General features: G+C 58.5%; 1 protein-coding gene across 1 annotated transcript; it reads left to right on the top strand.

The window, feature by feature from the left end:
- Positions 1–1,405: 1,405 nt before the first annotated feature.
- Positions 1,406–6,513, top strand: KLK1 (kallikrein 1). Its single transcript, XM_054588787.1, has 5 exons — positions 1,406–1,502; positions 3,178–3,337; positions 4,714–5,000; positions 5,133–5,269; positions 6,315–6,513. The coding sequence occupies exons 1-5, from the start codon at positions 1,457–1,459 to the stop codon at positions 6,468–6,470; spliced, it is 786 nt and encodes a 261-aa protein (XP_054444762.1). The 5' UTR covers positions 1,406–1,456; the 3' UTR covers positions 6,471–6,513.
- The last annotated feature ends 12,654 nt before the right edge of the window (positions 6,514–19,167 follow it).

Raw genomic sequence — 19,167 nt, 5'->3', positions numbered from 1 at the left:
GATAGGGTTTACCGTGGAGGCTGCCGGGAATCTAGTGTTTGATTCTCTTCAGAGATGCCCAAAATGTGATTGGCAAAGTCATTGAATGTGGCGGTGCTCACACCTGGCCCCTGAGACCTACGTATTCTGTTGGGAGAGGGGAGATTGGAATTTGTGACGAGGGTGCTCTTGGGAGGCAGGTCGCCCGGGATTTCTGGGACTTTGGAGGATGTGACCCTGAACGTCCTGATCCGCAAAACAGGGCATTGAGGGAGGGGTGACGGGCTCCGTGGGGCTTGGGGGAATGACGGACGTTGAAATGCCAGGGGACATATTCAGGGAGACCACCTGCGGGGCCCTGCTGGACCTGGCTGTTCCCACACTCAGGACGGAAGGCTGGCCCGAGGGCCCCTGGCCAGAGGGAACGGGTAAGGCTTTGGAAATGGATTGCATTTCCCTCCTTATCTCCTTTTCGGAAACAGCTTTCTGTCCCACGTGACCGTGTCTTGACCCTTTCTTTCCGCACGTACACGCTGAGGCAAAGTAGTTCAGAGTCACGGGCAAGACACGGGCCTCCTTTTGTCTGGGACCCCGAGCCTTGGACTCAGGGAGGTGCGGTCCTGCTTCGCCGACCTGCCGCCATTGGCGCTCCCTGTAACGTGACTAATAAAGGCTGTGTCTGCTCCGTCCAGCCCTCCCTGTGGGTTTTGTTTTTGTTTCTGTTTTTTGGTTCGGTTCCCCCCCACCCCCCGGCTTATCCGAACAAGCCGTTGAGACCCCTGGGCTGACCTCCAGCCTTACCCCGCTGAATCTTACCCCATATTCTGGGGGCGCTGCACTGGGAAGGACACTCTAAGATTTTCTTATGAGAGGAACAATAGATGGGGGGACCTAGATCCTGAGTCTAGGAATGCAAGAACCAGGGTGTTCTGCAAGCCACAGCTTCTATTTCAGGGGGACCAGGAAGCTGAGAAGCTGGCATCCTGGCCCCCAAGCAAGGCAGGGAGAAGGGAACCAGAGCCCCACAGTTGGTATTTGATGGTACGCTGGGTCTTGGGGCGTGCGGCCTTACTCGGGGTTCAGGAATAGGGCGCTTTCTATGGGGGGGGTCCGTGATTCCCCCGCCCTCATGTTTCAGTCCCCATTCACTGCCCCACCTACCCCCGCTGGCTCTGTCCCCAAGAGCGGGGCCCCGTCCTGGCCCTGCCCCGGCTGGCCTCGGCCCCAGGAACGCTTCCAGCCCAGTCGAGGGCCCGCAGAACAACAGGTGCTTATTCTCACATCCCTTCTGCGGCTCTGCGGTGGGAGGAGGTGTCCGGGCCCCCAGGCAGCGGGGGCAGGGCCTTGGCCGGCCTCAAGGCGCCAGCAGGGCAGGGGAGGGGCGCGGGGGGGGGGGGTGACGGCTTTTAAAGGCTCCTCAGGGAGGCTCTTCAGCTGCTGGTTCTCCACCTGCCTGGCCCGGGGCACCCCTGCTACCATGTGGTTCCTGGCCCTGTGCTTTGCCCTGTCCCTGGCTGGGACTGGTAAGACAGCGGGGAAGATGTGGGAGGGGAGCGGGCCCCGACTCTCTTGCTGCCTTCATCCCCCCCCATATAATAGAATAATAAATCCTTTCCCTTGCACCCAGCAGCCCAGCCTGCACCCCCACAGGCTCTTTCCACCCCCGCCCCAAACCCTACCCCAGCCCAGCATCCTTCTCACCTTCCCCGCAGCCCTCTCCCCCGCACGAAGCCCCGCTCCCTCCCAGGAACCCCCAGAATCTCTTACTCTTCCTCACTCGGACCCCGCCCGCACTCACTTTGCCAAGGGGGCATCCCGGGCCGTTGCATCCTCTCTCTTTGGGGGACTCCAACTCTTCCAAGGAGCCCCCAGCCCCACCAGACTGTGGGACCCCTCTCACACCCGCATCCCTATGACCCAATGGCCTGGCTCCCGAGTCCCCAGATCCCACCCCTCCCTGGAGGTGGTTTCCATCCAGCTGGCAGCTCTCAACCAGGCCCCCCCAGGCCCCCCAGGCGTCTGGCCACTCCCGCCCAATCCCGGACCCTCCCAATTCCATCCGAGGCCTTGGCTTCTTCCAAAACAGACTTTCTGGTCCATCCTGGTATGGGGGCTCTGGGATTGTCTCTTTCTTCCCGGGGGCCCCCACGCAGCAGCCTGGGCCTTCTCCTCCAGGAAAACCCTCGGGACCCCCGGCACACGCTCCTCTCCCTGTGGGAGTCCCATCCTCCCCCCAGCTCCAGCTCCTCTCCGCCTGCACCCTCCTGCACAGCCCTGGCTCTCTGGGGCGGCGCCCCTCCCCAGGACCCCAGACACCTCCCCGGACCGGCTGTCCCGCCCTGCCTCCCTCAGTCCCCCAACACGGGATTCAGAAACCCCACACGTGGGCCCTCCCGGGTTCCCACAGCTGCCTGGCCCCTGGCCCGCCCCCCTCTCCACACCATGGAGGCCAGCCAGGTCACCCCGACCCCGCATCCATAGGCTCACCCAATCCCAGGGGGACTAGCGCCGGCTCTCCCTCCTTTAAAGCCCCTCCCACTTCCGACCCCCAGGCCGCCTAGAGCCCCCACGCCTCCCAGAATACCATTCGAAGCCCGGCCCCTCCAGGCTGGTCCTTGATTTCACCCTTTGGCCTGCAGTCTCAAATTCTCCCACTTCTTCCAGCCCCAGCCGGGAACCCCCATCACCCCAAACTCCCCGGGGGCTCTTCTTAGCCTATCAGACCTGATTCCCCAAATCCACGCCTTTCCCAGGACCCCCGAAAGCCCAAGCCTCCAAAAGGCCCTCACCTTTTCGTCAGCCCGGAAGCCCTTAACCAGCTAAACTCTTCCCAGCCCCTGAGCCGCTCCCTTGAGGCCTTTAGCCTGGTTTCCCTCTCAGAACCCACAGCCTCTTGTCCCCGCCCCCAACCCCGTCCAAGACCCAAGCCACCCTGCAAGCCCAGCCACCACACCCGCTACCTGCTCCAGGTGCTACCCTGCTGTCTCCTGCCCTGACCCTGGGGTCTGCTCTCTGTCCCCACCCCGCCCCCGCCACCAGCCCACAGTCTCACTCTTCCGAATCCTGGGACCTTCCCAACAGCCCTGGCCCACGTCCTCAGCCCCCGCTCCTCCGCCCCATGCACGGTCCCCGCTCTCAGTCCTGCCCCCTGGCCCTGCTGCCGCCACCGCCTGCCCTGACCCAGTGCCCTCTCTGCAGGTGCCGCCCCTGCCATCCAGTCCCGGATCGTAGGAGGCTGGGAGTGTAAGGAGGGCTCCCACCCCTGGCAGGTAGCCCTGTACCATTTCCACGAGCTGCAATGCGGGGGCATCCTGGTACACCCGCAGTGGGTGCTCACGGCTGCCCACTGCATAGGCGAGTGAGTAGCGGGGGGCGGGGCAGCGGTGTCCAGGGAGGGGATATCTGAGCTACCATAGGACTGGGCAGCCAGCACTGTCCCCTGGGATACCCTCAGGGGAGGCTGGGGGACCAAGGGCCGAAAGGGAAGGTCGTGGTCCAGAGCCACAAGGAGAGAGGCAGGGCTGGGCCTGGGTCGTCTCGTCCTCTCTCTTTGGGGGACTCCAACTCTTCCAAGGAGCCCCCAGTCCCGCCAGACCCTGGGGCCCCTCTCGCCCCCAATCCCTCTGACCCGATGGTCTGGCTCCTGAGTCCCCAGATCCCACTACCGCCGGGAGGCCTGGGGAGGGAAGCCCCCCAGGGCCGCCTGAGCCTGTCTCTGCCTCTCCCCCGTCTCTCTGTCTTCCTCTGTCCTGGCTCTGTCTCTTGCCAACTGGCTCTGCTGCCTCTCTCTCCCGTCTCCATGCCCCGGTGTCTCCCTGTCTCTGTCCATCTCTGGGTCTCTCCTCATCTCTGTACGTCTTAAACTCCAGCTCGCTGCTCTGTCTCCCTCTCTGGGTCTCTGCCTCATTCCCTCTCTCCGGCACCAGGATGGGACCCAAGGGGACCCCTAGAGGAAGGGGAGGGTTGTCTGCAACATCGCGTGTGTGTATGTGGTGGGGGGGCTTCTGACACTGCCCAGGCCCACCCTTCAGGACAATCCATCCACTCCAGGGGCTCATGGGGAAGGGCTGGTTTCAGCTGGAGCTGGGCGCAGGCCATGGAGGAAGAAGGAAGAAGTGAGAAGAGGAAGGGAAGGGCGCTGGGGAGGGAAGGAGGCCACTGACCTTGGGCTGGGGGCCAGGTCACCCGCCTGCTGGGGAACCAGCCCCACAGCCCCAGCTGCACCTGAGCTGGTCCAAGGCCCCTCCTCTCCGCCTGCGCGGCTCCCTCCTGTCCCCCCCCACCCCCCCACCCCCGCCTTCTGTCTCACGGGCCGCCACCCCCTGGCTTCCTCTGCTTCCATCTCCGGCTCTCCGTCTTTCCTCCCTCCGCTCCTGCCTCACTTGCTCTGCCTCTCACTGCCCTCCCTTATTCTGCTCCTTCCCTCTTGCGCCTTCCTCTGTCTGACTGTCTCCTCCTCGCTCGGCCTTTCTGCCCCCTCCTCCTCTCTGCTCTTCCTCTGTCTTTCCCGTTCCCTGGCATTTGTAAGCTCCCTTCTTTGCTCCCTCCCTCTCTGTCCCTGGATCAGCCTTTCACACGACCACATTCTTTTTCTCTCTCACTGTCCCTCTCTCTGCCATGCGGAACCTTCCGTGCCCTCTCAGTTTTCCTTTTTGTTTCTCTTCCCCTCCTTTGGGACCTGCCTGCCTGCTGCCCTGCCCCGCCCCATGTCCCTTCCCCCTCCTCTCTCCCCAGGAACTACCAGCTCTGGCTGGGGCTCCACAACCTGAATGACATCGAAGACTCGGGGCAGTACGCGCAGGTCAGCCAGAGCTTCCCGCACCCTCAGTTCAACCTGAGCCTCTTGAAGAACCACACCACTTACCCCGAAGAAGACTACAGCTACGACATCATGCTGCTCCGCCTGGCAGAGCCCGCCCAGATAACAGACACTGTGAATGTCCTGGACCTGCCCACCCAGGAACCCCAACTGGGGAGCATCTGCTACGCCTCTGGCTGGGGCAGCATCCAACCGTATCCCTGTACGCCAGCCCGGAGCCCGGACTCCTGGGTGTAGGGAGGAGGGGCTGGGGGCCGAGACCCCGGGGTCCGAGGGAGGAGGGCTGAGGAGCCAGGGAGCATCGGCCACAGCCATGTGTCTCCATGGCCCATAGTCAAATACCCAAAGGACCTGCAGTGTGTGGACCTCCAACTCCTGCCCAATGAAGAGTGTGCCAAAGCCCACCCACAGAAGGTGACAGATGTCATGCTGTGTGCTGGATACCTCAAGGGCGGCAAAGACAGCTGCGCGGTGAGCCATCCTGTTCCCCGCGGGCCCCAGCGCGCTGGGGGACAGAACGCAGGCTCTGGGCTGGGGCTGAGTCCTCCAGGCGTCCGTCTGCAAGGCTGCCCAGATGTAGCCCCTCCCCCGAGTGCCTCAGCCCCCTTTCCTTCCTGCACCCCCCTCCAGGTGTCACATGCACCCCCCTTCCACATCATCATTCACCCCTTCCTCCCTTTAAAACATAGTTACAGTCCAGTTGAAACCAGAGGGCCACTGGGTGCAGGGCTTGAACTGCCGGTCGCCGCTCAGCCACAAAGCAGAGACAGGGATTGGACTGCAATTGCGCTTTTACTCATATCAGACGCCAGCCGTCTGAGCAGGTGGCGGGTAAAAACCCTAACGTCCACCTCCCCTTGAGCTTTCAGAAGCAAGTGTGTAAGGGAAACTTGGGTATTTGAGGGGGATGGGAGGCTGGAAAGGGAGTCACGCTGCTTCTTCCCAAGCTCCCTCCCCTTGTTCCGATGTTATCTCTCCTTTGCACTAGCTTTGCTCCCTTCCCAGGACATCAGCGGGTTATGGCCTGGACGCTATGTATTCTCTGGTGGGGAGGAGAGGCATGAACCATTGGCTCTCACGTGTCCTTGGTCAGGGGAGATAAGGTCTTGCGACTCACCGGCTGTCTGTCAGTTGCTCGAACTGTTTGGGCTTGTTTCATTTCCTTGTCTCCGTTTCCCCACTCCACTCGCCCAGGAATTCTCCTAGCGTCTTACTATCCTGTCACACTGTCAGAGAAAGCCGCTTGGGAGTCGTGACATCTAAGATGAGTCCGGAGGCAAGAGGGTCCCAGAGACGATCCCTCTTCTCCTGCCTGCTGACCCGTCTGCAGGGACTGCCCCCCCAGGCCCTGACCCCCACCCACAGAAACTGGACCCCTGTGTCCCATCCCCGTTGCCTAGAACCCAACCCCGTGTCCCCTCGGTTGGAATCCGGCCCACCTTCTTCTGGGAGTGGACCCTGGACACAGGTCAGCGGCTTGACCCCACGCTCTCCCTCCCTCCGCTTTGTTCTGTAGGGTGACTCGGGGGGCCCACTGATCTGCAACGGTCAACTCCAAGGAATCGTGTCATGGGGCCACACCCCCTGCGCCCGGCCCAATAAGCCCAGTGCCTTCACTAAAGTTGTGTCCCTCCTGGACTGGATCAAGGAGACCATGGCAGCCAACTCCTGAGCGCTCTCGCCCTCTCCCTAAGCCCCAGTAAAACCTAATATGCATCACATGCGCTCGAAGTTCTGGTGTCTTTTGGCCTTCCAGACGCAGAGCGCCTGGGAGCCCGGGACCTGCCCCTGGAGCCAGCCAGGAGCCGGCCCAGCCTTCCCGGTCTCGAGGCGGGAAGCGCGCAGTTACGGGCAGGGGGGAAGGACGGGCCACAGGGCCAGACAGACAGGCAGAGAACGGAGGCAGGGACTCGAGACCGCTTCCACGTGCGGGGCCCGCCCCTACCTCGCGGGAGAGGACGAGCGTCTGACTCCCAGAGGCTGGGTGGCGCCCACGTTTTATTGTGGCGGGAAGGGGACACAGGGATGCTATTGCAAGCCACGCCTTCCTGGGGAGGGGTTACCTCGAAAACTGGGCAAGGTCGTATCCGCCCGGAGGCAAGACTAGAAATCCAGGGGTGGGGTTAACCCTCGGAGCGGGAGGAGCTCCGGCGAAGAAGTGCGCCCTCGGGGCGTGGCTTGCGAAGGCTGGCCGTCAGGGGGGCGTGGCCTGGCTCGGGGCTGGTCACGCCCCCTGACCACACAGCGCGGGCTCCGACTTCGAGGGTGAGGGCAGAATGAGGACTTAACGGGCCGGAACGGAGTCGCAGGGGGTGGGCCCAAGCTCGAGGGACCGGGCCTCGTCAACAGTCCTCGGAGGGCGTGGCTTGTTATACGGGAGTGGGGCCCCAAGGGAGGGCTAGTCTCAGGCGCGTGGCCCCGCACCTGGCCGCAGTTACCCGTCCGTGTCCTGAGAAACAGTTGCTTAGAGAGGTTTGGCGGGGGTCTCCTGGGAAGGCAGTGAACTGGGCGGGTCCACAGTTGGCTTGGGGTCTGCGCCTGACTGCTGGGCGATCGTGTGCCTCCGAGAGCTGCGCCGCAAGGCCCAGCGGCGACAGCTCATCCTCCGATTGCTCACCCGCCGCTCCCAGGAGATCGACTGGAGGCCCCACATGCCCACGTGGTTTAAGTAGCTCAGAGTTCCTGGGGAGAGGGGCCTGCGTGGGCCAGGGGACTCTGAGCCCGGCCCTAGGCCCTGCCCCGTTCCCCTCGGGTCCGCCCCCTTCCGGCCCAAGGCCCTGCCTAGGGTTCTCCCCGGGGCTCCGCCCCTTAACCTGCCGAGGCCCCGCCCCTCTGCCCGAGGCCCTGCCCTCACCGGCCCACAGCATCAAGGCGCCGCCGCCCCAACATAGGTATGTGGTCAACAGGTAGGATACCTGTGGCTTCGGTTCCAGGGTCTGGCAGTTGACTACAAAGAGCGTCATGCTGAGGACAATCAGGAGCCCTGCACTTGGGTGGGGCCAGAGATGGACACGAGGCTAGACAGGAACCTCGGAACGCCCAGAAAGAGGAGACACGACAGCACCCCTCCAGCACGCGCGCATGCACACGACAGACAGAGATGCCTGGAAGATATCCCACACACTCACCGCGGCCGAGAGAGACAGAGAAAGGAGAACTGTGAGAGTGGGCAGAGATTCCGAGAAACTTTCAAAGACGGACCCAGGGACTAGCAGGACAGACACGCAGAGAGAGACCTGCCCAAAGCCAAAAATAAAGCCGGGGGACAGATGCTGGGGGCGGGGGAGCGGGGGGCGGGTCCGCCTTCCCCCCCGAGCCGTCGCTTACCAATGCAGAAGCTAAGGAAACTGAAGATGAGGTCGATCTTGCTCAGGCGGTTGAAGATGGGCCGGAAGGAGAGGCCCATGGTGGGAAGGAGGATGAGACACAGGGCCAGCGCCAGCATCATGAAGCCCATGCTCATGTGCATGAGAACTGGAGGGGTCAGCGGAGCAGAGAGGTTGTCCCAGAGTCATCCCCAGACACTCTCCAAGGTCAACCCCCAGACTGACCCCTACGGACACCCGGGTACATCACCTTCAAAGGACCCCTCCCCCGAGTCTGACTACCAACACCGTCAAAGTCACCCCCTCTCGCATCGCCAAAGTCACCTCCTAGGAGTCCCCCAATGACTCCCACTCTCACCAAGTCCCTCCCAGGCAGCCGTAAACTCAGAGTCACCCCCACCCACACCCTCAAAGTTGTCCCCCATTTACCCCAAAGTCAACCCCCAGACGCCCTCGTAATCAACTACCCATCTCACCAAGGTCATCCCACGGAGGGACCCTGAGTCACCCCCTGCAGGGGAACTTACTTAAGATGCAATATGGCTCCAGCAGCAAAGGCCTCTGGGAAATGTTGGACTCTATTTAACTCTCTCTCAAGCCTCAGGCTTGGCTGACGCCCCAGGAAACCGGAATGGCGCCCACAGGTAAACGTCAGGCCCCCAGGGAGGAGGTTAATGGATGAGCAGAGTATGATAACTGCCTAATGTTATGTTAACTTAGGGACCTATGGTTCTTCCTGGTGGTCTCCAAGACCACCCGCCATGTGGTTTCAGTATTAACGCCCTTTGAAAAAGAGGCCCTGTCCTGGGAGGGGTGTGGATTCTCCCCGGCCGCCCACCGCTGGGAGCTGCTGCCTTGCCTGTTAAGTGTCTCCTACTAAAGCTCTTACGAACTTGATCAAGGCTACATGTCCGTTCTTCAGAACCAATCCTGAATTTAGACTTTTGGGGCTTTCCCCCAACACCCTCAACTCACATTCTCAAGGTCACTCCACAGAATCATCTCAGTCATGTCTCGAGTCACCTCCACAGAGAGCCCCAAAGTCATCGTGCTCACACTCCCAGAAGACGCCTCGCCGCAACTCACATGAACATCCCCACTCTCACTCCCGGACACTCGCAAAAGCAGCCTCAAAGTTATTTATCCAAGACCCTTCGTTCACTTTAGTCATCTCCAGAATAACTCTACCGTTCTACCCCTCGTCAGCCTAGGTTCCCAAGTGGCCCCTTTCACACCCCAGAACCTCCTCAATGGCGCCCCTGTTCACCCCCCAGAGCCCCCAGAGCGCGCGCACATGTACACAAAAGAAAAAACTTGCAAACACTCCAAATCAGTGCACCTGAAAGATGACGTCACACTCGCTTTAGAACTGGCATTTACCCGAGTCGCACGGCAGTGTGACCATCCCCTCCTCCTAGTCCCTTCCCACGTGGCCTGCTTTTGAACAGTGCAAAACTTTCAGCCAAAGGAGCCAAGACTCGGTCTGCTTTGTTTCTGGCAAACCGTGGGTCTCTATCACCTCACCGGCAAGCAAAAGGCTAGTCCTATATACAGGACAGCAATGGTGATCTTTGCATCAATGACACACCTCGCGCTGCGGGCCACAGAGGTAGTCACGTGACCCTGGCTGGCCGAGCCAAGCACAGCGTCCCAGACCACGGTGACCGGCCCCAAGATGGGCACAGGCTCAAGGCTCCGCCCGGGGACCTTTTCTAACTGAAGTTGTCAGGGACAGCTCTCTCTCCTCTAGTCAACAGGGGTAGGGGCCTGGCGCTGCCTGAGCCTTGGTCCCAGCCTCCAGGGCGATGGGAGACCTGAGAGAACAGAACGGAGAAAGGAAAGCAGACAAGAGAAGGAGAGTCGAGGTGACCCTGGCTGTTGCCATCCCTGAGACCAGCCTGTTCTGGGGTGTGGTCAGAAAAGAGTGGGCGTTTGCAGCTTGCCTGTCCACCATGCATTTCAGGCTCCTACCTGTTCCCCTCTCCCAGCCCCAGTTATGAGCCAACCAATGCACCGCCTGGCTCCGGCCCCGATGCTTGGTTCGGGGCCCCGGTGTGGCCCAGCCAGGGCTTCCGCGGGAAATTTTTTGCCTTCTTTCCCACTGCACTTGCGGCCCACGTTGTTAGCAGTTCTGCCAGTCATCTGTTTGCCTGCCCCCTGGTCCATCCCCGACCCTGCTCTGTTCGGTGCTGCAAGGACTGCATTTCCCAGGCTCCTCTGCTCTCTGGCCGGCCAGGTCTGGCAATGGCAGAAGAATGGCTCGGGGAGGAGGGGACAAGCTAGGATGTTTATCCCCCATTACTCTCTCTGCCTCAGCTGGTGTCTCCAGCAGCGGCTGCCTTTCTTCTGTGATGCAGCTGCCCCTACGCACCCCACCAAGGGCCTATGCCTTCCAGAAGGCTCCAGTTTCCGGGCCCTATTAATACGACCTCCTCCCTTCGTCCTTCGGGTCCAGCGGTGCGGTGCTTTCCGGAGTTGCTGTCTCCTGCCCTGTCTCACCATTCCCTGCTTGGCTTCTCCACTCTTCCGTTACCCAGGAAGCCAATTCCCTACCTTTACTTTCCTCTGATGCACCTAGAAGGATTTCTTTTCCTAACTAGATTCTGACTCCACGGAGCTTTGAGAATAAAGCCAGTTCAAGTAGCCAAGAAACAAACAGGCAAGTTTGGACAAACAGGGGGGCACATATGAACCTGACAGGCTCAGGGGAAGCCTGCGTGGTGGTCTTACAAACTCAGAGACTGAAAGTGACCACATAGGACGGTCTGGAGTTAAAACTTTCTAACTCCAGGCAGATCATGGTGGGTAGTCCTGTCCAGGGCTACAATCTTCCCTGACAAAGGTCAATCTTTACCTCAGTGAAGCCTCTCTGTTGTCTTTCTGCGTCTACGATAAGGTCCGGAATGTCGGAGTAATTTACCTTTGCCCCCCTCAAAGCACAAGCATCCCCCAAGGCAGAGACCACAACTGCCCTCATTGTTGTCCTGTTCAGTGCCGACTGTTTACTCTCCTCTACCCACGGAGTTAAAGAAGTAGGTGCCTATCATTTTACTTTATCCAATCCCAGAGGTTCCGCCCACCCCCGCCTTTCCTTTTCCCCGCCTCCCTCATCTATCACGTAAACCCCCTTATGCCTCCTCTTTTGATTGCAGTGTATAAAATAAGATGCGAAACAACCGTTTTCTGGAGCGTTTTCTCCATCCCTTTTGCTTCCCGGCAATTGTCAGCTTGGCGCAAAGAAGCTCCTAAAAATTCCTAAGGGTTTAGACATTTCTTACATTGACACAAGTAATGTCTGATGTTATCACTTGCATCCCTGAATTCAGCCATACCCAAAAACATTCCGACTCCCAGCCTTTTGCTCTTAAGGGAGCCCATAAATTCTTTCACTCACGCTAGTTCAGGTTAGTTTCCGTCACTTGTGAGATAAAGGCTCTGGATTAATTCATAGCTCCCTTTGTGGGTCTGCAAGAAGCACAGGATTCCATGCCGTCTGCATACCACCCAGTAAAGTTGGAAACACCCACCCCCCCAAAACCAGAATTGAACATTTGCCAAAACCCTAGAGGGAGAAGATCTTCCTGAAGCTGAGAAGTAATCAGTAAAGTCACGGAAGCAAGGGAGAGAAATGAAACTACATAAAAATTCTAATTTCTGCACACACAAAAATCCTTTGTAACCTGTATGGTATTTTTTTAGGCCAACCATAAAGCTTTCTACATTCTTTTTATCAATTGATTTTAGAGAGAGAAAGGAGAGAGAAAAACATCAATTTATTGTTCTATTGCACTTATTTATGCATTCATTGGTTGATTTCCGTCTGTGACCTGTTCTGGGGTCGGAACCGGAAACCTTGGTGTATCAGGACAAGGCTCAGCTGCCCTCACCCGCCCCCACCCAGGGACCTGGTCAGCAACCCAGACATGTGCCCTGACCCGGAATCAAACCAGTGACCTTTCCGTTTTTGGGACAACGCCCAACCCACTGGGCCACACCAGTGCACTCTTACTGGCATTCACTACAGGGTGATTTTGCCTGTAAAAAGATAATTAAAATATTCCTGTGTGTACTTTGAATGATAAATAAATAAGCATTTAAGTGTACTCATACCTCTATATTGTCATGCATAGATGTATCTACATGCATTTATGTTACATGTGTGCAAACATGTAGCCATTTTCTCATATATGCAGAGAGGTTCGCCGCTGTTTTTGCCCACCCAGCATCTCTTCCCATCCTGGCAACAGCAGCTTTGTTCAGAGGAACCCCGCCCACACCACACCACATGCTCCTGACAGAAGTGACCCCCACCCAAGGCCCCCTAAGAAAAGGGTATGATCCAGCCAGTCCCAGCATGGCGTCCTGCCAGCCACAGCAGCTGGCAAAGCAAGTCTGTCCATTCAGAGCCAGTCCCGAGAGCTTTGAGGGCCACAGAAGATAACTTATTTTCTTTTCTTTGTGTTGCGTACCAACAAAGGGGAGAACGTGGGAGCTGCCGGTGCCCCATTGTCCCTGCAGGGGAGGCAGCTTCCCTGAGGGCCCAGCAGAGCGGAAGCCTCCCCGGAGAGACGGCGAGTCACAGATGGCTAACCGCGCCCTTTGAGCGCCTGGGTCCAGCTGTACGTGAACCTGAGAGGTATGTGCCTTTGGACTCTCCCATAACCCAAAACTTTAAACTACACACGTTCACCTTACTTAACTCAAGCCGGAGTTGGGGAGGTATGAAAGAAAAAGATACTCAAAGAAATAACAACAATGCTATACAGTGTTCTGGAAATTTCATAAGTGCTCATTTGAGATCTAACATGAAGGTAAGGCTCCAGCTGGTGTGGGTCAGTTGGTTGGAGCGTCATCCCATAAACCAAAGGTCACAAGTTCGATTCCCGGTCAGGGCACATACCTAGGTTGTGGGTGTGGTCCCCAGTCTGGGTGAATATGAGAGGCAACCAATTGACATTTCTCTCCCTCCTTTCCCCTCTCTCTAAAATCAGTAAGCAAGTCCTCAGGTGAGGATAAAAGAATAAAAATAAGAATAGACAAAAAAATAAAATGAAGGTAGATGCATTGGCTGAGGAAAAAAAGTGTTCTTATAATCATAATTGCTAACCCTGGTGTAGCAGTTAATATGTGCCAGGCAGTGTTCTGACTCCTTTACGTGTTTTTACTCTCATGTAAACAGCCTACGTAGCAGATTGATACTGCTATCGCTGCCATTTTAGAAGTGAGGAAACTGAGGCATAAAAAAGTGAATAAATGGCTCTCGTTGGTGTGACTCAGTGGATTGAGTGCAAGCCTGTGAACCAAAGGGTTGTCAGTTCGATTCCCAGTCAGGGCATGTGCCTGGGTTGCGGGCCAGGTACCCAGTAGGGGGCGTTTGAGACACGTTTCTCTCCCTCTCTTCCCCCCTCTCTAAAAAGAAATAAATAAAATCTTAAAAAAAAAAAAAAAAGAGGTGAAGAAAGTATGCAAGATCGCTCAGCTACCAAGCGGATGAGCCAGGATTTGAACCCAGGCACTCTGGCTCCAGGCTCTGGGCCGCCTCTTGTTCCAGTGCTTAAAAGCAATGAAAATGCACCAAGACCAGCAGGAAGGCAGAATGTTTCCACAGGAGCTGAAAGTCTCTTGTTGCCTTTTTTGGGGACACAACATTTTAAGAGAGAGAGAGAAGTAGAGAGAGAGAGAGAGAGCAAGCGATGATGTTTTTAGCCACCTACTGATGAGGCAGCTTGGGTTTGGGTCACACCTAATGCTCCCCTTTCACTGCGTCCGACTGTCCCAGTTCCTGAGAAGCCAAAACGAACTCCACCAGGAGACCCCGTCACAAGGCCTCCAGAGAAGACACTCTCAGGGACCCTCTCTCACAATTGTAAAGATTTTCCCCAAAGCACGCCTAAAGACTCCCACACCTGAAAATCTCCACAGACTCCCTTCCAGGGCGCCCCCAGCCCGTCCAAGACCCCACTGACCAGGCACTTGGCCCAGGCTGGCGCACCGGTGCCTTCCGCAGTTGGGCCAGATGCTCACGTAGCCGGTGTAGGAGCCCTGCAGGTAGGCCATGCGCCCGTCCGCCACGCTGAGCACCAGCAGGGTGGCGAGGATGCTGAAGACAAGGGACCAGCCCCGCAGGATGAACTTTCTGTCCTCCTCCCAGGAATAGTTCGGGTTCCCTGGGAAAGAATAGAGTCCTGGGGATCTGGATCTGCCTGTGTCCCTCTGCTGCTCGCTCGCTCGCGGCTGCCCCGACCACAGCCACGTCCACCCCACCGCGGCCACGTCTGCGCCCCCGCCCGAGCCTCACCGTTTACGCTGTGCTCCATCCCCTTCCGCCCCAAGCCCCCGCCCCAGCCTCCTCCGCGTCTCTGTTCCTGTCTCATCCCCAAGTTTAACGTTGTCTCCAGCGGTGCCGTTCGCAGCCCCACGTCACCCAAAATGGTCTCTGTCCTCGGGCCCAAACACGACTCCATTCCCATGTCCAACCCTCAGGCCCAGCTCGTCCGCCCCCCACAACCCAGTTGCGAGCTCAGCTCCGTCCTCCGGGCGCTGTTACCCAAATGCTAAAACTATACCGACTCACCCTCATCCCCTTATCTCCCTCCTGGTTGCAAACCGCAAGCCAGGGCTCACACAACCACGGCACAGTTCCCAGAGCGCGATCACGAGCCCAAGGCCCACAGGGTCAAAAGAAGGAACTCAGTGAGGCAGCCAATATTCACCAAGCCCCTGTGGTCCTGCCAACCGCCCCCGCTGGCAGGGACCCCCGTCCCCCATTGCTCGCGTATCTCCAGCCCTGCGAGGCCTCCCAGGGCGTCTCCTGCGCATCAGGAGTTTCCCTGCCCCGGAGCCTCCCCGCAGCACAGGCTGCCCCTTCTACCTGGGGGCCTCCTTCCCTTCGCCCAGGCAGCCGAATTCACCCTCATCTCCAGCGTCGCTTCCTCACATCTCCTTTCCCCGCATCCCACCCCCCCTTCCCCGCTGTTCGGGGCTGGGTGCCCATTCAATGGTCCTCTAGTACCATGTGCAATTCTTCGCCAACTCCTCGTGCATTATTTCCTCAACCGTCTTTGCCGCTACCAGTCTTCCCCGACAGACCTCCCTGAAGGGAAGGGCAGATCTCTGGTGTTTCCTGCTGCACCCCCACCCTCTGGGGAAAATAGCCTTTGCTATTTTTAAATAAAAGGAGTAATGAATGAGTGTGTGACTAAGCAAATGGGTGGGTGCATGAAGGGCACCCACTAACAGTAACTCCTTTCTCATCTTCTGGGGTGCACGTCAGGGTGGATTTCAGAGGAAGCGGGGGCCTATGGGCCTGGAACTCAGGAAGGAGTGTGGGGGACGGAAAAAAACCTTTTAGCATCACAATCAATATCGATGAAGAGGGAAAATTCCACAGGTTTTATTGCAGCGGGTTCTAAGTGCTTTCCCATGCTATTAACCCATTTCACCCTGATAACTAACGAAACTTCCAAAGGGCCCTTATCTCCACTGACAGAGGAGGAAACAGAGGCACGGGGTAGTTAAACGGATATTCGTGTAATTAAAGATCTAAAGGTTGGTGGGGATTGTTGTGTGTATTTACTTATTTACTTATGTTCGGTTTGTTTTTCAAAAGATCATTGCAAAAACCAGAGGAAAGGGTGAGAGAAACAGTGGTTTGCAAGTCCTCTGCTCCTGATGCTTTGGGGCACCTGCGCCCCTGTGAGCCTACTCCCCCCACCCACCCCCCCCCCCCCCGCCCCGCCCCGCCGCCCCGCCACCACGAAGCCCTTCTTAAGCTGTGGCCTGTAGTTCTTTGGGGGCAGGGAGCAGCCCGATCTTCCCTGGGTCCCTGAGGCCTCAGGGAAACGTGGAGAGGGGCTGAGACAAGAGGAAAAGGGGAGTTAGGAGAGACCTGGAAATTGAGAAGGCAATAAATAAAGGGATTAAATGGGTTCCGAGACCGCCCTGGAGGCAGGTCGGAAGAGGGTGTGGCCAATTCAGATCTCAGGCTCCGCCCCAACCCCCCCTCCCAGAAGCTGTAAGGACCGACCTCCGAGATGTCGCTGACTGGGCCCTACCTAGTCCTGACCCCACTCTGGCCCCTGTCTGACGCGGTTGTCTCCACCCTGAGCTTGCCCCCTACCCCCCTTCCACCCCTGTCCTGTCCTGGCACCTCTCCTACCCAGCTGTGCCCTCCTTTTGACCCAGTTCTGACCCTGCCCAGACCCCACACTCAACGCACCGGCCCCAGCCCCACCCCGGGTCACTCACACAGGTCTAATGTGGAGTTTGTGTCCATGGCCAGTGTCCCAACTTCCTGGAACTCCTCCAACTGCCATGGAACCCCCTCAGCCCCCAGCCTCCGGCCAGACCGCAGCCTGAACCTGCCTGCGGACGCGACGGGAGACCAAGAAACAACGCCGAAGGGACAAAGAGATCCACATCCCAAGGGAAGGAGCCCGCACCCCAGAGAGAGACCGGCGGACTTCCAGGTGGCCACAGAGGCGCCTGGAAAGAAAGGCTGCGGCAGTTGGCAGCTGTTGGGTGCCCCGGGGAACTGGCCTTGCCCTGCACCACCACATGTCCCAGAAGTCCCAACCTGGCTCACAGAGCGACCAGCCGGATCTCCTTCCGGAAGCTCCCAACAACAACGCCGAAGATGAGACTGAAGACACTTTGCCAATTACCTACAGGCCCAGAGCCAACATCCATGACCCTCCATCCATTCTCCACACTCGCCGGGTCAGCATCCAAGACGCTCCCCCAACCCTCCACACTCGCCGGGTCAGCATCCAAGAACCTCCCCCCATAATCTACAGTCGCCGGGTCAGCATCCAAGACCCTCCCCCTGCCCTCCACACTCGCCGGGTCAGCATCCAAGACCCTCCCCCCGCCCTCCACACTCGCCGGGTCAGCATCCAAGAACCTCCCCCCGCCCTCCACAGTCGCCGGGGCAGCGTCCAAGAACCCCCATCCCTTTTCCACCCTCGCTGGGTCAGTATCAAAGAGTCACCAACCATTAGTAACAGCCACCAAGTAAGTATCCAGGAAACATCATCCATTAGCAATAGTCACGGCGCCAGTTTCCAAGACACATCGTCAGGTACCTACAGTTCCCACGTCAGTACCCAAGAGGCTCTACCGGGTGCCCAGACCAGCCACTTCAGCCTCCCGAGCCCTCAGTTAATTACCTACATCCTCAACAGAGAATCGGTTGCCTCCTCTAGTCAAGTCAGAATCCAAGACCACCTGCCAACAACCCCGAGGCTCCACTCAAGTCTTCAAGGCTCCAGGTTACCAAGCCGGGGCAAAGTCGATGTCCCCCCCTCGATTACTCTTAGCCCCGAGGCCAGTATCGGAAGCATCGAATCTATTTTCGGGACCTCCCAGGAGAATCTCAAAAACTCTTTGGTCAGCTTACAACTCAGCGAAACTGCTCTAGACAGCAGCATCCACAGCACGCTGCCAGGCAGCTCCGTGGAGGCCAGTTCTGGCAGGTGAGAGGCAGAGGTCCAGGCAAAAGGCCAGGTTATGGGTTAGAATTTGGAGGTGTGGGGGCTGCAGTCAAATGTCAGAGACCAGAAACGGGGCCGGCACCTCAGAGACGGCAGGTTGGGCCTGGGCGTGGCGGCGCTTGGTAGCTGGATCTGAAGGCCGGCCCGGAAGAGGTCGTGGCACAGAGGCTGGACCTGTGGCTCACCCCCAGGGCTGAATTTGGGGGACGCAGGGCCTGGGGGGGACACAGGACACGGAGGGTGGATGCAAGAGAAAGTCTGAAGGCTAGACTGGGGGTGAGGGACAGGGTCTGGCAGCTGGACCTGGGGTGGCTGGGTTGGATGGCTGGGCTCGGCGCTGACCCTGGGGGCGGGCCACCTGCTGCAGGTTCCAGGACATGCAGAAACGCAGGCGGTCACAGCTGCCCCTCGGCCAGCGGCTGCTGCACGAGGCCAAGAAGATCAGCCGCCAGCTGGGCCTGGCGCTGAGCCTGGCTGGCATGGTGATCCTTGGCCTCATCTCTCTGGGCCAGCCCTGGATCCACTTCCAGGTGCCGCTGACACCGCCCGGGGACCCCGCTGGGCCCCTGACCATCGCCACCAAAGCCATCTTCTTCGTGCGGTGCACCGACATCTCCTGCCTGCAGGAGCATGACAACAAAGCATGTAAGGCCCGCCCTGGGCTCGCTGCTCTGGAACTTGCTTCTCCTCTGCCCTCCTCCTCCCCACCTCCCTCCCGTGTTTGCTGGGACAGCCCTCCCTGCCCCCGGAACGTCCATCCGTCCACACGGCCTTGCGCTCCGGCCCACCTACCTGATACTCATCCTGGTGTTTCTGCTCCGCTTCCTTCCCCAGACTTGTTGGACTTTGCCTGGACCTCCATCCTCATTGCCAGCATCACCGGCTCCTGCCTCTGCCTCATACTCGTAAACCTCCTCTTCTTCACCAACTCCAACCTGCCCATTCTGGACTTCTCCTGCATCATCCTCAGCATCCTGACAGGCATGGCACTGAGATCCTTCGGTCAGGGACACGGAGACGAACCATGCCTGGCCCAGTGTCCACCGTGATACCACCCCCGACCCCGACACTGCGCTCCGGCACCATCTCCACCTTCACCCTCAACCTCGATCCAAACAAATCCCGTCTCCCAACACCCCCCCTCCCATAAGAAAGATCGCCTTTCAACCTGACCCCACCTCCAGCCCCCGGAGCAGCCTCTGCTTCATCTCCCGTCTCCATCACTGGCCAACCTCCAACCCCCACCCTCACCCCCATTCCGAGGCAGGCTTCTCTCCAAAATCGAAGCCATCCCCCACCCCCTGACAAATCTCAACATTCAGCTGCCACCCTGTCCCTATCGCCTGTGAACCTCGCTCTCCGACTTCACCTCACCCGTCTCCCAGACACCCTTATCCCCTGCCACAACCCCACACCAGCCTCAACCTCAGCTTCCAGTCTTTTTTAAATATGTTATTTTTAGAGAGAGGGGAAAGGAGGGAGAGAGAGAAAGAAACATCAATGTGTGGTTGCCTCTCATACATCCCCAATGGGGGACCGCAACCCAGGCATG

This window comes from Pteronotus mesoamericanus, unplaced genomic scaffold, assembly GCF_021234165.1.
Source record: "Pteronotus mesoamericanus isolate MK-2021 breed Mesoamerican mustached bat unplaced genomic scaffold, CSHL_Meso_final scaffold_137, whole genome shotgun sequence".
Classification (NCBI taxonomy): Eukaryota; Metazoa; Chordata; class Mammalia; order Chiroptera; family Mormoopidae; genus Pteronotus; species Pteronotus mesoamericanus.
The sequence above is the reverse complement of the archived record's forward strand: the minus strand, read 5'-3'. Positions and strand labels throughout refer to the sequence as shown.

Excerpts from the sequence above, each read along its gene's own strand:
- KLK1 (XM_054588787.1), top strand. The coding sequence starts at position 1,457 with ATGTGGTTCCTGGCCCTGTGCTTTGCCCTGTCCCTGGCTGGGACTG. Across the intron at positions 3,338-4,713 it reads GCTGCCCACTGCATAGGCGA|GAACTACCAGCTCTGGCTGG; the intron begins GTGAGTAGCGGG and ends CTCTCTCCCCAG. Across the intron at positions 5,001-5,132 it reads CAGCATCCAACCGTATCCCT|TCAAATACCCAAAGGACCTG; the intron begins GTACGCCAGCCC and ends CATGGCCCATAG.